This window comes from Quercus suber, unplaced genomic scaffold, assembly GCF_002906115.3.
Source record: "Quercus suber isolate HL8 unplaced genomic scaffold, Cork oak 2.0 scaffold_610, whole genome shotgun sequence".
NCBI classification, from domain to species: Eukaryota; Viridiplantae; Streptophyta; class Magnoliopsida; order Fagales; family Fagaceae; genus Quercus; species Quercus suber.
The window spans coordinates 259,777-283,823 of record NW_027070053.1 but is presented as its reverse complement, the minus strand read 5'-3'; the positions used below and the strand labels follow the sequence as shown (position 1 = coordinate 283,823).

The following is a 24,047-nucleotide window of genomic DNA, read 5'->3' as shown; positions in this document are numbered from 1 at the left end:
CGATTTATAGGCCAAAATCGAGTTTAAGAGACTTGAGATGCTAGTATAAAATATAGTTTCAAAACCTTAACTACTAACTAGATAGTTAGAAAAATAAAATTAGTTAACTATTTTCCCCTTATGAACGAATTCAAGTTGGGTTTTTCCTCTTTAAATATAAAAATCGTGCACAGGCCCTATAAAAGGGCATCAGACCCAGAAGGCCTCCAAGCCATTAAAATTTGAATCTCATTACAAACTCTGTAAAGTGCAGGAACAAAGAGTGTCACTATGGCTGAAGAAGTATTGGTGTTTGGTGCGTGGCCAAGCGCTTATAGCCGCGGGATAGAGATGGCTTAGAAGCTGAAAGGAATAGAGTACAAATACATTGAAGAAGATCTAACTAACAAGAGCCCTTCCCTCCTCAAATACAACCCAGTTCACAAAAAATTCCCGTGCTCGTACACAATGGAAAGCCTGTGGCCGAGTCACTTGTTATTCTCGAATACATTGATGAAACCTGGAAGAATCATCCCATCTTGCCCAAAGATCCTTATGAGAGAGCCAATGCACGATTGTGGGCCAAGTTCATAGACGAAAAGGTAAAATATCATTTACTCTTAAAGCTTCTTTCATTTGTAACGACCCTTTGAGTGAGAAAGAAAAATGAAAATTATTTCATTATTTAGTTTATTTTTACTACTTTTTATAGGTTTTATTATAATTTTTGGCATTATTTATAAGTTTCACTTATTATTTTACTTAACTTTTACTTTTATTTATAGTATTTTTAACAATAATTTTTTAATTTTAACAAAATAAACTGTATTTAAATATACCCATAATAAACAAATGTGGTATTTGCGCCAATATTTTTTTGTGTGCTTTAATACTCCTCTCATATGGGCCTAAGAGATGAGTTTTTTATTTTATTTTATTTGATATAGAAGGAATGGTGTAAACAGAGTTCAATTCCATGACTACTTGATTTGCTTTGTTACAATGGTATATTACCAATTATTTCAAAATTTTAAATTATTTGATTTGCTTTGTTACAATAATTTAAATTTAGTCACTATTCTAATAACGCACCCAAAGGCTTTAATGATAAGCCATGTATTCACTGATTATCTATTTTGGTTTTTTTTTTTTTTTTTTTTTTTGGTATAAGCACTCATTAGAGATGCAATTTTTTTAACCTAGAAAAATAGACTGCAAGTCACGCTAAAATTTGAGTTTTCTCTCTTTCTTTTTTTAGTGCTTCCCTGCAATACTTAAAGCTTGTTGGGGTGAAGATCAGAAAGAGCGCGAGAAGGCTGCGGAAGAGTTATCTGAGCTTCTACAATTTCTAGAAAATGAGCTCAAGGAAAGAGGTATTTTGGTGGAGAGACTATTGGACTGCTAGACATTGCTGCTAACATGATAAGCTACTGGCTTGGAATTTCTGAAGAAGCTTCAGGGGCATCAGAGTTGTTGACAAGGGAGAAATTTCCCAAACTTTTCAATTGGGCTAATGAGTTTGTAAGTGTAAGTGCCATCAAGGAAAGTCTACCTCCTAGAGACAAACATGTTGCCGTTCTGCGAAAACACTTTGGGATGGTTAATGCTTCCAAATAGATGAACTTATACGCGCCATTCACAGTAGGTGCATTATTACTGCATAATAATTGACCGCTTTGTCATCAATTGGGTTCTTATGTACTTTGTAATTTCTTGTGATTTGTCTGTAGACTGTAGTAGAAGGAGTTTGTTTGAGCCTTTGAGAGTTTGAGCCCTGTACTTGCTTACCCTGTTGCAGTTTTTCTATGATGTTTTCTCCACTCTTGGTTGTTTTGTCAATAAAAATTATGTAAAAGAAGTAGAGCATCCACAGCAGGAGTGGCAAATGTGCCAAATGCTAAATATTTAGCACATTTGTCACACTAAACACAAAAATAGAGCATTATGAGATGTGCCAAATCTCAAAAATTATACCACATGTCTACAGTACCATTGCAAATTTGCAACGGTATGGACAGATGTTGTAAAAATAAAAATGATTTTATATTCTCTTTTCTCTCTCCTTTCTCTTCATTTTTTCTTCTCTTCTCTCTCACTCTCTAGTTCCCTCTCTCTTCTCCCTGTACCAGTTCCCTCTCTCTTCGACCAATCCGGCAGCAACGACGGCGTGCTCCGACGACGATCTCACCCACGCTCCAGCAACAACGGCGTAGCTCCGACGACGATCTCCCCCACGACGAAAGCGTAGCTCGATCTCACCCATGCTCGATATCGCCGATCTCACCACGCTCGATCTCGCCGATCTCAGCCCGAGGCCGCCGTCGATCTCACCCTCTTCCCTCTCCTCTCTGTCCGCCTTTCACTCTACCTCTCTCTGGTTGTGGTTTTTTTTTTTTTTGCTGCAATTTGGGTTGATCTGATGGTGGTGGTGGGCTGTGGGGGTAATGGCCGGTGGTGGGTTCTGTTGTTTTTCTGGTGGTTGTGGCCGCAACAATTTTTCTGGTTATGGTTTTTATTTTTATTTATAAGGTAGTGTTGGTGAATGTGGGTTTGTGCCGGTGGTGGATGTCGGCATTGTTGCAGTGGAGGTGGTTGTGCCGATGTTGTTGATGATGATGATGATGGGGAAAGTAGTTTAATATATTACTTTAATGTGGTGTAAATATTATTTTAATGTATAAAATTAAAGTATAGAACATCTGATAAATGAGGTGTTGTAAAATGATGTGGTAAAATAATAAAGTAGGCTTTTGATGTTGTAAAATGGCATAATTTTTGCCACGGCTGCTACGGATGCTCAATCAACATTGCATTTGAACTTTTCCCTATCATCAATATTTCATTAGTTTTTTTTTTTTTTTTTTTTGGGTAAAAAGGATACTGCATTAAAAAGAACTAAACAACCAAGGTATCTACAGGGCAGCACCTGCTTAAGTAAAAACCAGATTAATCAAAGTTAAAAAGAGAAAGCAAATCCACAGACGGATTTTCAAACCAAATAAAATCTTGTAAAATAGAGGGTAAATATTTTCAATTGACTGGAAATTGGATTGTATGGGACCATTCCTTTTTCTTTTAGGAAACTGTTCAAAGGTTGACTTGGATGCACTTGGATAAAGCACGCTATTGGAGCGTTTTCCATCCAGGCGATGGTAATCTTCCAGACTTGAACTTTCAGCCCATTTGATTCATATATTTAAAAATTGAAAAATTATTGTTTGAAAATATTTGTGAAAATGTGTAGATGAAAATGTTGGTGAAAATACGTGTAATGTTGTTTAAAAACTGAAAATTGTTGTTTGAACTACGTCATTTTAATATGTTTACAATTGTTTAAACATAAAAATAAAAATACAACTATAGTTAGAAAAAAAAAATATTTAAAGAAGTTACTGCTAACCAAATATATAAATAAATCATGTCATCAAAATATATATATATATATAATTAATCAAAATACCTAGACTCTTAATACAAGAATATATTAAGTAGTTTAAACACCCTTATATTACTCTAGTCTCGTTAAGAAAACTTACTCATAAATATGCAATCAGAATTATGCATTAATTAATAAAGAAGCCACCGTCAAGAGCTTTATAGTTTAGTGGTTTACTTAATTCTTCTAATAAAGATAATTTGGGTTCAAATCCTCTCTCACTTTTTGTAAAGGAAATAAATAAAACAAAATATCCACCAATGACTTATTAGCATCACTAATGCATCACATGAATGGATTCACAATATCATAGTTACCAATGTCCCTTTTTTTTTTCTTTTAAAGTAATCAAAGCTTAAAATTAAATATATATCATATTGCAGTTAATTGCATGGTTTTGAAATCTGGACCGGACCATACAGTCCAATCCGGTTAATCGTGAACCCCCTCTTCTTTGCAGTTTTTTTAGCCTTAAGAACCTCTCTATGCAAAAAAAGCATAGACCCATGCAAACTACGGTTGAACTGCACAGTTCTTAAAACCATGAACAGTTCTTGCAGTTTTCATGGTTCCTTTTTTTTTAGCAAATACTGGCCGAAATTAAAGATTTGGCTAGCATGCACTTTGGACTTTTTTCATATCTGGAACCAAAAGATTTGTGAGGGAAAAAAAAAAAAAAACAAACAAACAAACAAACAAACTAAGAAGAAAAAGACGACAAGTAGAGGTTATGCGAAATTGAAGCAGCAAGCTAGCAACCTAGCACAAGTATGTGTCCAGTCACAGCCTTCATCTTCGTCTTCTAATTCTATTTCTTCTTCTTTCTTCTTTTTCTCCTCCTTCTCTTTCTTCTATCCATCTCCATTGTTGTGGTTTCTCACCTTCTCTCTATTTGTTTTGTATTCTTTTTTATGTTTCCAAAGCCTTTCACGTGACTTGCGTCAAGAAGGAAGAAAACTTTTGATTTTTGAATTAAAGATGGAAAAATGTTTCAACCGTTAGATTTTTGCAGCTTTGAGCCCATGATTTGACTTATATTGATAGATTGATATGAAACAAATAAAATATTAAAAGTACTTCTAATTAATATTTACAATTTTTTTTAAAGAGAAAATTTAGTGTTACAAAATATATCACAACTTTTTATCACAAATATAATATAGCAAAGTGTGATTAATGGAGAAAAAAGTAGGTCACGTCATAATTGTGGCAAAATATTATAAAATAGCGTGTGATTCTAGCACTATTTTTTTTTAAAGGCAAATACAATTAAGTATATAACAATTATTAAATAATTAATTTAATTTAAAATTACTAAGTAATTTAAATTTTTTATTTTATTTAATGTAAGTTTCTTGTAATTCCAATATTATTATAATATTACTATTATTATTACTATCACAAGTTTAACTAATTAACATATAAATAAATAAAGAAATATTATATCCATGTATGCTTAAAATTTGATATTTCTTATCTGTCTCATAGAAGTTATGATATGAAAAAATACATTTGAAAGATAGATTTTTATATTTAATTGGATCATTTTATTTAATTTTTCTATTTATACTAATTTAATATATTTATTTATATTTAAATAATTATTAAAATAATTATGATGTCATCACGGTTTAATTTCGGTCTAACCTCAAAATCCTTGAAATTCTTTCTTTTACGGTTCATTGAACAGTTCAAATCTAAAAATCATGGTTAATTGAGCATAAAGTAAAATACTAAGAGAGAAACATAGGATTTCTAATTCACACATTACTTTGAAAGACTTATGAAAAACTTGTAGCCATCGTAAGAGAGAAATAGAGAATTTCTAATTCACACATTACTTTGAGAGACTTGTAAAAAACTTGTAGCTATCGTAGGCTCGTCATATTGTAGGAAAGCGCATCTGGATAGCACTCCCACCTCAATATTGATTGTGAAAATATTATAATTATAGAAAGATCTCCAAGAAATAAACAATAAGAACGAAGCAAACCCAAAATCTAAAAATAAAGAAACACCTACGTCCACAAGCAACCAATGACAAAGAAATTTCGCTAATCAAAATATGGAGATATACAAGTTGGTTTATCAATATTCTCACAAATACAAGGAACAGATAAGAGGCCTTGTGTCCCATGCTAAACTAAAGAACTCTCACAATAATATTCACCAGCCAATTTCACTATATCACTATCTATTTTCCTCTCTAAATTGCCGAAGCACCTTCTCCTTATACAGGATATCAAGTCGGCAAAAGATACTATTCCTTCAAGCACTAGAATTTTATTCCATGAAACTCCCTTATGTCCACGTGCAAATACTAATCCAAGCAAAAAGACTACTTCAAGTGGAACTCTTAAATCTCAAGGATAGAATTTGCTACAATTCCAAACCAGCCAATATACTTTGAGCACGTGAGGTCCAACATATCAATTCCAAATTGAATTGGATATCTAAGCCAGTTGGGAATTCAACATGCTATGAAAACTACTCCTAAAACAATTAGGAAATAGGGTTGTACTTTTTTTTCCTTTTTTTTTTTTTTATAATTGCAAAAATAAATCCTCCGAATTAATGGTTACAATGGAATCAAGTCCCACTAAATTACAAGGCCCGGTGGTGGAAGTAGTGTTTACTAGAAATAGGAAATCAAGGCTTACATGCCAATCCAAAGCATTCATGGATTAGGATAATCAAGCCTCCGACTTAACACGTAATTCGTAGCATCACTCCATAAAAAATTCCCTAATAAATCTGTGCCACACGACACCACTAAACATAAATCTAAACCGCCCATCCATATGATATTATTGTGTATGTCAAATCTCAACAGGAAAAAATATATATATAATGAACGATAAGACAGGGACTTTTTTTTTTTTTTTTTTAATGGTTGACAAAGATCAGCAAAGAATTTAACCCATAAAAGAAAGACTACCAACAAAGATCAGCAAAGAATTAAACCCATAAACCAAAAGACTTTTTAACCCACCGGTGTCTTGACTCTAGTGGTTGTGGCATTTTAACTTTCAATTCCAAGAACAAATATCTAGATTCTAAAATGAAAAATTATTCAAATGCTACGGCGCCGTGCTCATCCGTTCTCTCATATGTACCGTGGATCTGTTTTAGTTTTTCTAATTATATATCAGGGGCCAAATAGCCATGACCAAGTAAAATTATTCTTCATATCTGATGATAAGGGGAATACATATCCATCCATTTGGTTTTCAATAATAGTCCAAAAAGGAAAGTTATCTTAACTTCAGGAAAACATAAAATGTAACATTGCTCATGCTATTGATACGTAACTCAAAATCCAAATCCAAATCAGTAAAATCAGTGCTGGCCAACGCTTGAATCCTTGACTACAGTCACAGGGCAAGAAGCATGTGTTATCACATAGTTGCTCACACCCCCAGAATAATCCTGTTTTCCACAAGACACAATTTCAATACATGCATGCATACACATCTAAGACACATAGAAAAGATAGATCTGTATTCTATGAGAATGAAAGATTAGATCTTTTACCTTTGGATAGTACCAAGTCCCCTGCTTCCCATTACTAGAGAGTCCAGCTTCAGATCTTCAACAGCTTGTAGAAGCTTCTCCCTTGCATCTCCCCAGTACAATTTCGTAACAATGTTCACCTAAAACCACATTCATAACAACCCAACCCAAAAAAAACAAAAACATTAAAGCCATATAATCGAAATTATTAACAACAAACAATCCCTATAAAGGTCAAGGGGAAAAAATCTATAAAGAAAATAAAAAAAATTAAAAAATAAAAAAAAAAAAAACTCTTTCTGTCTCGAAGCAGTGTCAAGCGTATCAAGAACTTCAATATCAGTCTGAACATCGTACTTCTTCATAACCTCAGGTTCTCTGAACTCAGACAAAGGAATAAGAGCTACAAAACAAACCCATATTATAAAAGATCAGATCAAATCCAGTACAGATATAAGTAATTCATTTGAACTTCTAGAAACAAAAAGTGTAACAATTAAGAGACATACGAGAGCCAGATTGAGCCCAAAGCTGGCCGCGAGACTCATCGAGACGGTTGGGATTGTTGTGGATGATGAAAAGGGTGTCACCTTTGTCTGCCAAATTATCTATAGCCCATTTTAGAGCGTTCTTGCTGCTCTTTGAGAAATCCATTGCCACACCTATTTTCCTATCCTTTCCCATTGTTTTTTTTCACTCTTGCTTCTTTCTTTTCCTTTCTTCTTCTTCTCTCTTTTGTAATCAGAAGAAAAAGAATAACGCGTTTGGTGTGTGAGCGTTTCAAAAGATAAAAAGCCAAAGCCAAGAATCCAAAGCGGAGATAATGGTTTTTGTCTGGTTTTGTTTTCAGGGATTGATTTGTTTTTAATGCTTAATGGTTAAGCTACCGTAAAGGGCAATCTTTATATAAAAAGACGACAAGATACAACATACCAAATGGGTTCTTGAGAAAAGAATACTTGTACGCTCCATTGTTGATACGCATAACTGAATCGGGGCCATCCACGTCTTCACGCGGGTCTACTTGATGGTGGGTCCAGATGTTATAGACTATAGCACACGCTTCCTCTCCGTTAATGTTTGCGTGGAAACATTGTAATGAGTGCGTTGATAATGCTTCATTATGGTACCCTCTAGCATTTTCCATACACAGTAATAATACTTTTATTTGCATTTGCAAGTGGGTACACTGAGCAGTTCCATGTGACTACTGCTTTTCAAATATTCCCTCTAAGAGCGCACTGGGAGGTGTAAAATCCCCAAATTGTTATTTTAAAACTAAATTCATTAAAAATTCACTCCATTGAGTATGTGGCTGTAAAAATATATACCTTTCTTGCTCCGGAAAGAGCATTTACAATAATGATGATGTTTTTTTAACTATATAAAATTATAAAAAGTTATTTTATCTATTTTATTTATTTATTTTATAAAATATTAGACAGTAATAATAGATTTATTTTAGTTTTCAATATAATAAAATGATATAAAAATCTCAATAATATAATATATATATATATATACTATAATAAAATAACATATCAGCTACAATAAAATAATATATCCACAACAATCACAACCACCGCAACTGCTACCGCTGCCACTACCGCCGCCACCGCCACCAACTCTTCCACCACCACCGCCGACTCTTCCACCATTGCCACTGCCACCACTACCGCCGCCACATGATTGCAAACAATCGTCTAATGTTAAACAAATAATTTTTTTAACCACAAATTATACTTATACATTTTTTTTTTTTTACTAAAATAATTTTTCAATCATCATGATAGCAAATAATCATCTAATGTAACAATAATATTTTGTTTTAACCCCAAATTATATATATACAAATTTATCTTTTGACTAAAAAAAATTTCTACTTGATGGTGGGTCCAGATGTTATAGATTATAGTACACGCTTCCTCTCCGTTAAAGTTTGCGTGGAAACATGGTAGTGAGTGCGTTGATAATGCTTCATTATGGTGCATTTTCCATACACAGTAATAGTACTTTATTTGCATTTGCAAGTGGGTACACTGAGCAGTTCCATGTGACTACTGCTTCTCAAATATTCCCTCTAAGAGCGCATTGGGAGGTGTAAAATCCCCAAATTGTTATTTTAAAACTAAATTCATTAAAAATTCACTCCATTGAGTATGTGGTTGTAAAAATATATGCCTTCTTGCTCCGGTAAGGGCATTTACAATAATGACGTTGTTTTTTTAATTATTTAAAATTATAAAAAGTTAATTTATCTATTTTATTTATTTATTTTATAAAATATTCGACAATAATAATAGTAGATTTATTTTAGTTTACAACACAATAAAATGATATAAAAATCACAATAATATAATATAATATTATATATATATATATACACACACTATAATAAAATAACATATCAACTACAATAAAATAATATATCCACAATAATCACAACCACCGCAACTGCTACTGCTGCCATTACCGCCACCACCGCCGCCAACTATTCCACCACCACTGCCGACTCTTCCACCATTGCCACTGCCACCACCACCGCCGCCACATGATTGCAAACATTCGTCTAATGTTAACAAATAATTTTTTTAACCACAAATTATACTTATACATTTTTTTTTTTTACTAAAACAATTTTTCAATCATCATGATAGCAAATAATCATCTAATGTAACAATAATATTTTGTTTTAACCCCAAATTATATATATACAAATTTATCTTTTGACTAAAAAAAATTTCTCAATCGTCATGATAGCCTATTATCATCTAGTATAACAACATTATTTTTTTTAAACCAAATTATATGTATATAAATTTATCTTTGACTATAACAATAGAACATGATTATGTATAAATACTTAATTTAACATGTAGCTTAATCCCACTGATAAAGAAAACAAAAAAATTCATTTTTGAGCATCTCAAAACCAAACTAACAATTTCTCATTAAAACTAGAATTCATTATTCAAGTTTGTTTGTAAGAATTTCGAAATCAAAAAATCAATTCCTCATAAATTAATTCCAAAGATTCTCCAATCAAATATTTGTCATACAAATGCTTGAATTCACGAATCAAGTTTGTTCGCCACAATTATGAATCAAATAAACAATTCCTCATTAAAAATTAAAAATTTAAAAAACACTAAGNTACTTCCACTGTGGGTTTTGTATGAGATGCAAAACCAGTTTTCCAACATAAACATGTGAAAAAGGCTTAAATGGAGGTAAAACATGTGAAACAAACAAACCAAACAACATGAGAAATCTAGATTAGGGTTTCTGGGCAAGTACCTACATATGTGGCTTGAGGCCTGAGTACGCAAGACTTAACCTGCATGCACATGCTCATGACATGTGTGCTTAAGACTAGTTCAAGAACCCTAACCCAGAAGCACAAAACAAAAAATAGAACATGAACCAAAAAAAAAAAAAAAAAAAAACCCAAATCACTACTCAAAATCTCAGATATATCTTAACTCATAAGTCTTAACCACAAATCATATCACAAAAAACATTATAAAAAAATTTATAAAAAAATAATAAATAAATAATAAATAAAAACAAATAAAAATAAATAAAAAAAGAAGAGAGAAAGAATAGAATGATACTTGAGATCGGCGGAAAGCCAAAGCAATGGGCTAAGGAAGGCAGTGACGACTAAGGCGAATATAAGCCTGAGAAGAGAAGAAAGAAAAGAAATAAAAACCCAGAGAAACCTAGAGCTTGGATCGACGATGAAACCCATGAAATCCAGAGAAACCCACAAATTCCAAAGAAACCTGGGCTTGTCGACGTTGGGTGAGCAGTAAGATGGAGGACTGGGCGTAGGCGTGGGTCGGAGGCGTAGATTAGTGGCGTGGATCAGAGGCGTAGGTTGAAGGTGTGGATCGGCGGCTTGGGGCCTAGTTCGACTTGGGACTTCCATGGAGTGGGTCAGCGGTGGGTCGGTTGTAACACCCCAACCCAAGTTTATAGTTAAACTATGTGTCTGAATGGTTAATTTTTATTTTAAGCCACTTTCTATTTATAATTAGTAGAAGAGTATTTAATAAATGTATTATTTTATAATTCTTTTGGATAAGAATTGTAAAGATTATAAATACTTGAATGGCTAATTGTGTTATGTATATATACTAAGTATGTACAAAATTATATTAAGTGGTTTAAGTTATTAGATACATAGTTGATGTTTTAATTAAGCATAATGCATGAGATGTTATAGTAGAATTTCACCCGCACATGCAACCAATGGAAATTCAACACATATAATGCCAAAGCATCATGCATGTTGACACATGTTATCCCCTTAAACCCCAAAGACCAAGAATTGGCCGGCCATGCTATGAACAAGTTCCACCTAGTTTCTTCTTTGACTTTTCTCATAACAACTAGAACATCCAAGAAACTCTCTTCCTCTCATTTCCCACGGGTCCACACAAATCAAAATTTCTTACCTCACTTTGCTCTCTTTTCTCTTAAGGAAAGAGCAAGAAGCTCTCTTGAGTCCCTTTTGTCAAACTCACGGGTCCACACATCAAAAGAAAGATAAGGCTCCATCTCAATTCTTCTTCTTACTCTCTTAAAGAAACTAGAAAACTCAGACTCTCTCAAGCTCTATGCCTCTCATACTTTCAGGTCCAACCACTAGGAAAGGGAAATCCTTTCATGCAAGAGTAATTCTATTTCTATTTCCCCTCAAGAACCAGAAACTTGGTAAGGGTCTAGCTACTCTCACCTTAGAATCAACAATCTCTTCATGGAATTTTTAGTAATGGTATTTATGGTTTGTGAAATTAGGAAATCATGAACTTGTGAATCTATATATATATATATATATATATATATATATGTAGTGTTTTAATTAGCTTTGAANGTAGTGTTTTAATTAGCTTTGAAACTGTGTGATGGTTTGTTGAAGGTAGATTAGGGTTTTTACTAATTAAGGATTGTATATGATTAAGGAAGTAAGAAAAAGTTAGGATGAGTACTTTTGATGTTTCTGCTAATATTTGAATCCTAACAACGACATTTAAAATGAAGTCTATGGACCTATCCAAAAAAAAAAAAAAAAATGAAGTCTATGGAGGTTTACAATTGTTTGGATACCAAATTGGTGATATGCAATTGCATAATGCAAAATTAACAACCTAGGGCCTCGGATTATTGTGTTGTCTGGGGCCAATATTGTTCTATATGTTTGTATCAGAATGAAGGCAAAATTTACAATATAATATCTTTTTAATTAAGATGTTAATTATTTAACTTGACATGAATTTAAAGTTACTTTGTCATTTAACCTTTTCTTTTTAAATCATGTTTTAGAAACACGGATTCATCACTTAAAACACATTTTTAAAACAGAATTTCAACTAATTTCACTCAATTTTAAGTGAAATCATATTTTAAAGTCGTAATTCTAAAACACAATTTAAAAAAATATTAGATTCCTAAATAGTTTTAAAATAGTGCCAAATTAAATAATTATTATTAAAATAATATTACTTTGCATATTTTGCCTTGAAATATATGAATACTTATTGCATTTTACCAAGGAAGAAAGTATGAACAACTTTTGTATCACATATTTTACCACAATTTTAAAGTTTTAGAAGAAAAATTGCGAATTTTATATGAAAATAATTGTCTACAACTCATAATCAATCACTTTATCAAATTATCGTAAATGTTGCGGTCATAGTCATAGGTGGAAACTGAGCTTTGGCATTTTCCTTGAAACGAAACAAAACTTTGCAGTCAATTGCAGTGTCACTTAAGTAGCAATATTCTATATAATATAAAAGCTTGTGAAATGAATATGATGCTGCACTCACTGTTTTACTACCTAACAGTAGGAACTCATAGTAGTTGCTTATCAACCAAAAAAACAAACACATAGTTGGTAGGACTAGGATGACTAGGTCAGCCATGGTGTGAGGTTTCCACTTTCCACAGATTTTTAGCAGTGGATTCCACAGCATTGTCATGTTATCAAATCGTATCTCAGCAAGATATATTATGAGCTCCTGCATGGATTTGTATTTTTAACTACCCCGAATTCGTTGATACACTCCATTCACGTACAACTATGGGACTAAATGTTGCAAGATTTTACAAAATTTGGTCATTTGAACAGTTCAAACATTCATGTGCTAGGAGCACCTGAAATGGCAGTTGGGTTCATCATGACTTCACCCATCTCAGCAATAAAAATAACCTCATAACCCATAGGTTGAGAATTCATAAGAGCCTGTTTATTTGGAACAAAGAAAATTTGTACACAGGCCAATGATATAGTTTTAACCTGCACCAGTAGAATGAGACTGGATCCGGCACCTCACTTCTATTCACCTACCGATGAGCATTATCATTGAGGAAAAATGAGTCCAGGAAGCAAAAGCAATCTTTACAATTTTTTTTTTTTTTCATTTTACATGAAATAAACTAAAAGCCATTTGCGCCAGTTGACAATGGACTAGAATAGCATAGCACGAGAGTTCACCAATATTAGCAGGTACAGAGAGAAAATACAACGAAAGTATTTCTCTTGAAAATATAATGAAAAGCAATATATGTAAAATTTTCACTAACAGGAAAAATATTACACCCTTTCCAGTTTTAACGTCTGTACAGGGATATCAATTGGAATATCAAAATGATCAGCCTAGGAACTGGGATAAACCAAACTTGAATTTCTTCACAGTTCATTGATCAGCATTGATTCCAAATATACGGACCTTGTGCATATGAGGGAACTTTGCGACCACCAGCACAAAAACTGCTAACGTGTTTAAGAAGAGCATCGGGTGCTGATAGTCCGTCGTGTGTGAGGCTATCAAATACCTGCCAAATGAAACATATGATTATCAAAGAATGGTTCTTATTAGGGTACTCCTAATTTGAACAAATCTTTATTGTCTTAAGTACCTGAACTTGGCAAATATTTCATGAAACCCCTAGCAATTAGTCTTAAGAGTTTGATATCTAAGTTCAAGAAACAAACAAAGACTTTCTTACAAGAGAGAGACTCTTCTACAATCAAGAAAAAGCAATAAATCATGAGTAAGCAAAGGACTGGCCAGAGCCAGATGGATCAACTATTCCAATCAATAATGACATAAATTGTGGCATTAACATTCCTTGGGTGGGATTTTTTTTTTTTTTTTTTTTTTTTGTGGGGCCGGGGGTGGGGAGGGAAGCTTTGTGGTGTAAGTAAAAAAAGTCAAAATCTCTGGGGAAAAAAGGATAAATAGGGTTCAACTGCACAGAAAAAGAAGTTTTCAAATCCAACTTAACTCAACAGTGCCTTACAGAGTGTAGGGATTCTAAACCATTCAACTATTATTTTTATGAAGCTGTTTTGTTCATGTTGTATGTTGCCTTGTGTAAGTTTATGCATGCACCATTACTTCCAATCTCGAACATGTTCTTAATTGATTTTAAAGCTGATTGACATGATCTGAATATGAACATTAAAACAATGGTTTCTCTATGATTTGGTACATCATGTTGTTTAATGAATGTATTTTGTGTTTGGAAAACCTCATTGATGTGGGATTAGGATTTCCTTAATTCTAAGAGATAGGCTTTGAGATGAATGTGTAAGTTTATGATAAAGAATAATCGATAGTAATAAGCTTTGATATTTAGTTTGGGTGTTACTAATACCCAAGTCTAAGCTCCTTCGACTTTAGGTTTTCGGTTCCTCTATCTTCAGGTAAAGGATAAGTTATATGGGCATTTGGTAAGTCATAAGGTTATTTTAAAGTATATGATGCATTAAAAAGGTTTTTGATTAGAGGTTTGGCATATAATCATGTTTTAGACAAAGATATGTTCGTGAGCTTTCAAAACCATATGTATATGATTTAAGCATATTGATACTATTACTAATTCCACAAACATGATGTTTAAAGAAAACAATGGAAATGCTTTTATTATGAAATGTTATGCAAACTATAAATTTCAGTATGATGTATAAGCATGAAATGTTTCAGGTTATGTCCTCTGGTTATCTGAACTCGGCCAATAGGGGTTAAATTACTGGCTTTCCATGGAAAATGTTATCTGATTGACCATTAAAAGTGGGACTGACTCTGCTGTACCCACCCTTGTTAGTAACGGCCAACTTGTGGATGATGCCAACCTACCCCCATGGTTGAAGACATGTATTATGATGTGATCCCGGGAATACCTGGCATTGTGAGGAATGCTGGATGCCTAGCACAGCGGTGCTAGAAGCATCCCAAATAAGTACAAATTTATCAGATATGGACTAACCAATATGTTATTTATGAACAACTATATTATGTTATTAATCATGAGAGGATGATTTTGTTTAAATGCATTGTGAAAAGTTAAAAGCTCTCATGGAAAGAAGAAGTTTCTGATGAAAAGAAAAGTTGTTCTGTAAAGATAAAAGTTTCTGAAGTTGTGTTGTGCTTTAAAGATAAATAATCTGACGAAAATGTTTTAGTGTTCTATAAAGATAAAGTTTCTGATAGAAGTACAAGTTTATGTTAAAAAGTTATCAGATATCTGTTTTTTATGAAACGTTAAATTTTATGACTATGAAAATTATAGTATTTTACGAGAAGAAATTTATAAAGAAAATTTTTCTTATTCGTCAAGATGTTTCTAGTTTAAGACAAAGTTACCAATTATCTTATTTAACTTGAAATGATTATTTTGTAATGAGAATATATATAGGTATATATATACATATATATATATATATATATGTATGTATGTATGTATGTATATGATTTTAAGCAATCAATATTATATTTGGTAACTTTGTAAGAAATGAAAGAAATTCAATCCGAAAGGTTTTGGTAATATTATTCTGATAAGAAAAATGAGAATAATTATTTTCCTATGAAAAGCATATAAGTTATTATTATAAATAGTATAAAATACTATGCATGAAAAGATGTTCTCTTATCGGACCATTTATAAAATGAAATGATTTGATTTACATGCATTCTTACTAAATTCTTATGTATCTTACCCTTACTGAGCTGTGTAGCTCACCCCTTCCACTCTTTCATTCAACAGGTTAAAATTTGGAGCAAAGGGAGCCTTAGTCAAGTTTTTGAAGAAGCTGATTTTAGTTTTAAAAGTATAGATCCCAAATTAGCAATTTAATGTTTAGCTTTGTAGTACTGTGTATTTTAGGATCTAATGAAAGTTGTGTACCTTAAAGTATTAAGAGATGTATTATGTAAAATTTAGAATTCGAATAACTGGTGGATCATATTATTCTTTGAGTACAGTGTAGATGCTTTGAATGTCAAGTAAAAAGTTATATCATTTAAGTAAAGAAACAAGGATGAAAAGAAAGAGGTAAGCTTTTGTAAAAGTTAAGTTGGTTATTGTTGATATCAGGTTTAAGCTTGATATTAGCATGCCAGTCATGGTCACAAATCTGGATATCGGGTTTAGGACGTGACACCGGTGACATTGAGGCCAGCAACAATGAGACAGAGAGGTGACATTAAGGCCGATGGCAATGAGATAGAAAGGTGAGAGTTCAGAGGGAGTTGAGACACAGGTTGAAGAGTTCAGAGGGAGTTGAGAGTGAGTCATGGTTGGATAAGAAGAATAGGAAAAAAAAATCAACAAACAAATAGTATTTTAATTGGGTGGAGAATAAAAAGTTTTTTTAGCCCTCAACTACAATGCACAGCCATATATAGTTGTGCACTGTAGCAAGATAAGTAAAAAATATACCTATACCTTCACTGTTGCAGCACTCTTTTTAATATATAGTGGTACTAAAAATAGCTTTTTAGCACCACTACTACTAGTGCTCTAAGTTGGCATATTTGCAACTCACTGTAGCTGGGCGGTAAACTTAAATATTATTATTTTGGGTATGTAGTTGTAAAAATATATGCCTCCTTGCTCCAGTAAGTTGGCATATTTGTAACTTACTATAGCTGGGTGGTAAACTTAATATTATTACTTTAAGTAGTATGTGTAGGTTTGGTAGAAAAAGAGAAAGACAAAAAGGTATAGAGATGGAAGAGTTGTTTTTTTTTTTTTTTTTATATATATATATATATATATATATATATATGTATGTATGTATATGATTTTAAGCAATCAATATTATATTTGGTAACTTTGTAAGAAATGAAAGAAATTCAATCCGCAATGTTTTGGTAATATTATTCTGATAAGAAAAATGAGAATAATTATTTTCCTATAAAGAGCATATAAGTTATTATTATAAATAGTATAAAATACTATGCATGAAAAGATGTTCTCCTATCTGACCATTTATAAAATGAAATGATTTGATTTACATGCATTCTTATTAAATTCTTATGTATCTTACCCTTACTGAGTTGTGTAGCTCACCCCTTCCACTCTTTCAGTCAACAAGTTAAAATTTGGAGCAAAGGGAGCCTTAGTCAACTTTTTGAAGAAGCTGATTTTAGTTTTAAAAGTATAGATCCCAAATTAGCAATTTAATGTTTAGCTTTGTAGTACTGTGTATTTTAGGATCTAATGAAAGTTGTGTACCTTAAAGTATTAAGAGATGTATTATGTAAAATTTAGAATTCGAATAACTGGTGGATCATATTATTCTTTGAGTACAGTGTAGGTGCTTTGAATGTCAAGTAAAAAGTTATATCATTTAAGTAAAGAAACAAGGATGATAAGAAAGAGGTAAGCTTTTGTAAAAGTTAAGTTGGTTATTGTTGATATCAGGTTTAAGCTTGATATTAGCATGCCAGTCATGGTCACAAATCTGGATATCGAGTTTGGGATGTGACACTGGTAACATTGAGGCTAGCAACAATGAGACAGAGAGGTGACGTTAAGGCCGATGGCAATGAGACAGAGAGGTGAGAGTTCAGAGGGAGTTGGGACACGGGTTGGAGAGTTCAGAGGGAGTTGAGAGTGAGTCACGGTTGGATAAGAAGAATAGAAAGAAAAAAAATCAACAAACAAATAGTATTTTAATTGGGTGGAGAATAAAAAGTTTTTTTTAGCCCTCAACTACAATGCACAACCATATATAGTTGTGCACTGTAGCAAGATAGGTAAAAAATATACCTATACCTTCATTGCTGCAGCAGTCTTTTTAATATATAGTGGTACTAAAAATAGCTTTTTAGCACCACTACTACTAGTGCTCTAAGTTGGCATATTTGCAACTCATTGTAGCTGGGCGGTAAACTTAAATATTATTATTTTGGGTATGTAGTTGTAAAAATATATGCCTCCTTGCTCCAGTAAGTTGGCATATTTGTAACTTACTATAGCTGGGTGGTAAACTTAATATTATTATTTTAAGTAGTATGTGTGGGTTTGGTAGAAAAAGAGAAAGACAAAAAGGTATAGAGATGGAAGAGTTGTATTTTTTTTTTTTTGATATAATTTATATTATTTTAATGAGTTGTATGTAAAAATAGAAACTGGAATGTTAGGTAAATTGTAAAATGACATAGTAAAATAAATAAAATAGTGTTTGAGGGGTGTAAAATATGTGTTTTTTTTTTTTTTACATCCACCATTGCTAGTGCTCTAATTTAAGAGTAATGCTACACATAAAAATGCACAATTTTATGCAACAACTCACAACGTGACATAAAGTTGTGTATTTTTATATGTCCATAGCATTACTCCTAATTAAATAGTTAAATTCATCATAGTTTAAACTAAGAAGACAATTAATAATATATCATGATATTAGAGCACAAAATCATTGGTTTAAATTTTGTCTCCACCGTACTTCCTATTTAAATGATTAAGGTTGAGCCAAAGACCTTATAGCTGAATTGGCACCTCCCCATGCACAAAGTACTTGGGGTTTAGGGGGGAAAGAGTTCAAGCTGCGGGATTAGAAGCATGTTGTAATTATTTCTATAAAAAAAAATGATTAAGGTTGTGTTTGGCACCAGCTGAAAAATGTAGTTTTTTTTTACTATTTAGTTTATTTTTGCTACTCTTTAGCATATTTTTATTACCATTCATAGGTTACATTGTACTATTTTAACTAACTTTTAATTTTACTTATAGTGTTTTTAGCAAAAAAGTTTTTAATTTTAGCTAAAAAAGTTGTTCCAAATAAATCCTAAATCTAACATTTATTATGAATTATGAACATGAATAGCGTCAACTACATATAGCTATATGTTAGAGGGAGCCATATTTTGATTTCTACCTATCCTAGCCAAAAACATGGCACACTCTTTCACTTCACCATACACATAACGTGCATGAACAATCTATTGTCGATCCAACAATTCCCTACAATCCAAGCAAGAGAAGACAAACTTTGGAATAATGGTCATGGGCTTTTGATGCATTGTTAGAGCTTAGCAAATTGTAGGTTAGTGTGTGCGCTTTGACAACCTTGCCTGGGATTAGTAACGACTTGCAAAGTTGCAAGATGTTAAAGGTAACACACTGAGAATGTTGGACAACCTTTGCAAATATGATACGATTTCTGCAGGTCGCTAATTAATGCAAGTAGGTTGTTGTCAAATCAGATCGACTCAATTTCACACGATTAATAAATAAGTTAATTTTGTGTTAACTTGCTTAAATAACAATTTACAAATAATAACTTATTTCATTATTTGTGTGGAGATGAGTAAGTTCCATTATTTTGATAAGAAACTATTTAACAATTATAAATATTTTTTTTCATTTTTATACAACACAAATTTAAATTTTAAATATAGAATTAAATAATTAAAAGAATTTTAGTGGTTATAAGTAAATTCTTCTATGAAATCGTAGTGTCCATAAACTTTTTTACCTAAAACAAAAAAAAAAAACAAAAAAAAAAAACTTTCATTTCATGTTTTTTAGTTTACGTATTTTTAAATTTGGATTTAACTTCATTGATTGTAATAAATATTTAAATTGTATGTTAGTAATATTTTAATTGATGTTATTATTAAATATAATTTATATCAAATTCATCTTTATAATTATTATAGTTTAGATGCTTACAAAATATCTATAATCTATGATTTAGAATAATGGAAATTAAAGACATTTGGTATTTGGTTGAACTCATACTATTTTATCAAATAATGTTTTAAGATCTCACAAATTTACATATCATTATTGTATATATATATATATATATATATTAGTTTAATTGGTTTTAAATTATATTCTATATTTAAACCTTTCATCATGGTCTAAAAATAAAAATAAAATAAACCATTCATCAGATTTAAGAATTTTATCATAATTAAAATAAATAAAAAATGATAAATAACTATCATAATTTTTAAATTTCATATTAAATAAAAATAAAAGAAGTAATAACCATTATGATTATCAAATTTCATATTTGGAAGGAAAAAAAAATCATATTTTGTTAAACTTTTCCATATATTGCACGACTAGTAATATATATAAAATAAATGCCTTTGAATTTTTTTTGACTTCTTCCAGACTTCTAGTATTGCCACAAACTTTTTGAAAGCTCCATAATGTAAAGCACTAAAACTTGTTTAAACCTCTCAATTTTAAAATTACAGCTAAGTTGCTTTTAATCTACTCAACTAAGTGTAGAATAAGAGTAAATAATACACAATTAACCGAGACTACAACCTAGTGCATTGGCATACATAATTAACAATTAATTTTAAAGCACAAGGAGTAAGGGAAGAGAGATACAAACACAAGATAACATAGTAATGTGTTATCGAAAAGGAAAACCGAAGAACTCGCGGTAAATACCTCTTTGTGGGCCTCCAAGCCGAAATGATCCACTAATGAATAAGTTGGAGTACAAGGATACCAAAAAAGACTCTCCAAGCCTAATCTACCTAAAGTACTTGAACCCTCCAAGCTTCAGCTACCAACGGACTTCTCGAAATTTTGTCTTTACTAGCTTCCCGGATCCCGCAATACCACCGGGTTACACTGCCAAGCCTTACCAGCTTATTTTGCCAAAGACCTAATACTTCCCAAGCTCCAAAACACTCTCTACACTCTGAATGGGTGTGGGTTGTGTATGGGTACAAATCTCCTCTTAATGTATGACGATGAGAGAGAGGAAGGAGAAGAGACTAAAAAGGAATTCTCACTTAAGGATGAGGAGCTCTCTCTAAAATAGTGGGTGTTGTAAAAACCTGTCTCTAGGGTTTTCTATCTGATTAATCTCCTTACAATTTTGTAGGTAATGAGGGTATACATAATATGGGTGAAGGGTATAAGAATCACGCTTAAAATCCCAGCTATCAATGCATCTCACAAGTTGGCCAAGTAGCGAGATTACTCGCAAGATACACTAACTCTTCAACTTCCGACATGTGCTTCTCATGTGACCTTCAACTGTCTTGATCAAATTTTCACCACTTTAGACTAAACTCATTACAATTAAATGCCACAAAATACAAGGAAATAAATTAATGAAATTACAACACTTTTTGTCATAGAATAAAGCCAATATAAATGTTATGTAAAAACCATAACTTAACACTTTTTAAAGCCCAATTTTTTCCATGTCATAATTCTAATATATATACTTGTAATTGATTTTAAATTCTATAAGGATTCTCTATAAGTTTACACCTTCTATTAGAATCTTGTCAAATCATATATATATATATAAAAGATGATTTCCGATTAATAACTACTATAATTATTAAATTCTATATTTAAAAAAATAAAATAAAATAGATAAGATCATATTTTATTGAACTTTCTCTTATATTGCATGAGCTTCAACTATATGGTTTAATTTTTTTTGGTGAACCTAAGGCATAGTACTTAAATTTAACCAAAATTACTACATTATAAATGACATTTATAGTTTCTTTAAGTATATTATACATTTGTGCAAAGCTTTCTCATGCATTGCACAAATTAATGACTAGTAAAAGATGTTATTATGTCAATTTTTATTTTATAAACAAGTTGAAATAATTGTGTTTGTGTCAATCTAAAATGACTTTTTTATTAAGTATATTTGTACGTCATGTCAACTTCCATATTAATTGGATCATATTAAAACTTGGAGGTTTTAACACAATGATTAAATGATTTGTGTTCATTTACCCATATAATCAAATACCCCTTCCTCAACATAACAGAAACATGATCTATCAACAAGAATTTCCATCCCAAGTTTGTGTGAGAATGTAACACAGACTGTATTGCCTACTTGTGGGGTTGCGTTTTGTAGAGTTTGCTAGCGCATGGGCAAGCAAGCAATGGATTAATTTGATATGGGTGGTGATGACTAGTTGTGGGCTCGACAAGCAGTGTCATGTAGGTGGCAGTAGCACAGGCCAAGCCCTCCATTCATAGACATGTACTAGGGTTGGGTGCTAGGCACATGCATAGGGTTGGCAATTGGTTGCTAAAGGCCTGTGGTTTGTTGATGCATTTGCAAATTTGCTAAGCAATTAAGTGGCAACACAGCGATTAATTACTAGAAGTTAATTGCTTGAAATGTAGCTTGATGGAGACAGCAAGAGAGAAAAGCTGAACGAACAACGGTTATATATCCTAAGGCATTTGCAAGTACGATGGAGTTTTGAGGTGTTCAACACTTGACAGTTAACAATGAGAAGTTCCTTGATATGTGAAGCGTGTACAACTCCCGAGCATCCAAGTTGGTGGAGCAAAAAAAATTTGCATTGAACACCTTAAAAAATTATTTTATCTATTTTAATACACAATTTCATAACACATCCTGCATCAATTCTCTTTTTTTCTTTTTTTCTTTTTTTTCATTAGCCAAACACTATTCATTTTTTAATTAATTTCTTTTTCACTTTCTCTCTCTTCCTCTCTGCCACAAAATCCAATTATGTGATAAAATATATTTTTTTATGCATTCTTTGCTATAGTGAACTGCCAGTCTTGGCAATTCTCTGTAGCAGTCTTGGCAATTTACTGTAGCAAGAAGGCAAAAATATGTCTTTAAATTGGAGTTTGAGGTTATTTTACCGCCACCAATATTGATTCTCTAATATTATTTCTTGCTTCTCCCACAAAATTGTTGGGTTGTCAAGAACATGTGTAACAGTGTAAGAGAGGGGGGAGGGGAACAAAGTGTGCTATGTGAGTCGTGTGACACATTCATGGTCATAAAAATATAATACAGACAAAAAAATTGCCAATTCAAAATTTGGTCAAAAATAAGTGAAAATCAGTCAAATTGAAACTGATTATTTTTTCTTCAATTTATTTTATTTATTTCTAAAAGTGCATTATTATTATTATTATTATTATTATTATTATTATTATTATTATATTGAGCTTAAATATATTGGTGGTCCTTTCATTCTATAAGTGATTTTAGTCATTAAATTTAAAAGTAATCACTTTTAATTTAAAATTTGCACATCATCATCCTAAAATGGCTAAAAGTAATCACTTTAAATTTGGTTAGAAACTAAAAACAATCACTTTTTAACTACAGGGTAAAAACTATCACTACTGAATAAGTCAATATAGAAGTACCACTAGATCACAAGAATATTGATTTATCTACATAGGATTACTATATTACAATTTTTGTCTTTCACCTTTCACCTTAAATAAAAAAAGCGATTGCGAATTAAACCAAAATTCTTATGACAATAGATAATTACATTGAGTGGGGACTTTGGTTTTTTTTTTTTTTTTTTTTTTTTTTTTAACTTTTGCCCTCTGGGATTTGGATATATACAGACAAAAAAATTGCCAATTCAAAATTTGGTCAAAAATAAGTGAAAATCAGTCAAATTGAAACTGATTATTTTTTCTTCAATTTATTTTATTTATTTCTAAAAGTGCATTATTATTATTATTATTATTATTATTATTATTATTATTATTATATTGAGCTTAAATATATTGGTGGTCCTTTCATTCTATAAGTGATTTTAGTCATTAAATTTAAAAGTAATCACTTTTAATTTAAAATTTGCACATCATCATCCTAAAATGGCTAGAAGTAATCACTTTAAATTTGGTTAGAAACTAAAAACAATCACTTTTTAACTACAGGGTAAAAACTATCACCACTGAATAAGTCAATATAGAAGTACCACTAGATCACAAGAATATTGATTTATCTACATAGGATTACTATATTACAATTTTTGTCTTTCACCTTTCACCTTAAATAAAAAAAGCGATTGCG

At 31.7% G+C, this 24,047-nt stretch overlaps 1 protein-coding gene, 1 long non-coding RNA gene and 1 pseudogene across 2 annotated transcripts; 2 read left to right on the top strand and 1 right to left on the bottom strand.

Moving 5' to 3' along the window:
• Positions 1-205: 205 nt before the first annotated feature.
• LOC112032818 (glutathione S-transferase U8-like) lies at positions 206-1,840 on the top strand (annotated as a pseudogene).
• Positions 1,841-6,581: 4,741 nt separating this feature from the next.
• Positions 6,582-7,825, bottom strand: LOC112032810 (universal stress protein PHOS32). The gene is made up of 4 exons (XM_065765141.1): positions 7,438-7,825; positions 7,224-7,331; positions 6,950-7,070; positions 6,582-6,844 (listed from the first exon to the last, which is right to left on the bottom strand). The coding sequence occupies exons 1-4, from the start codon at positions 7,610-7,612 to the stop codon at positions 6,826-6,828; spliced, it is 423 nt and encodes a 140-aa protein (XP_065621213.1). The 5' UTR covers positions 7,613-7,825; the 3' UTR covers positions 6,582-6,825.
• Positions 7,826-11,322: 3,497 nt separating this feature from the next.
• Positions 11,323-15,361, top strand: LOC112032797 (uncharacterized). Its single transcript, XR_002885133.2, has 2 exons — positions 11,323-11,647; positions 14,929-15,361. It is a non-coding gene; the product is annotated as an uncharacterized LOC112032797 (long non-coding RNA).
• The last annotated feature ends 8,686 nt before the right edge of the window (positions 15,362-24,047 follow it).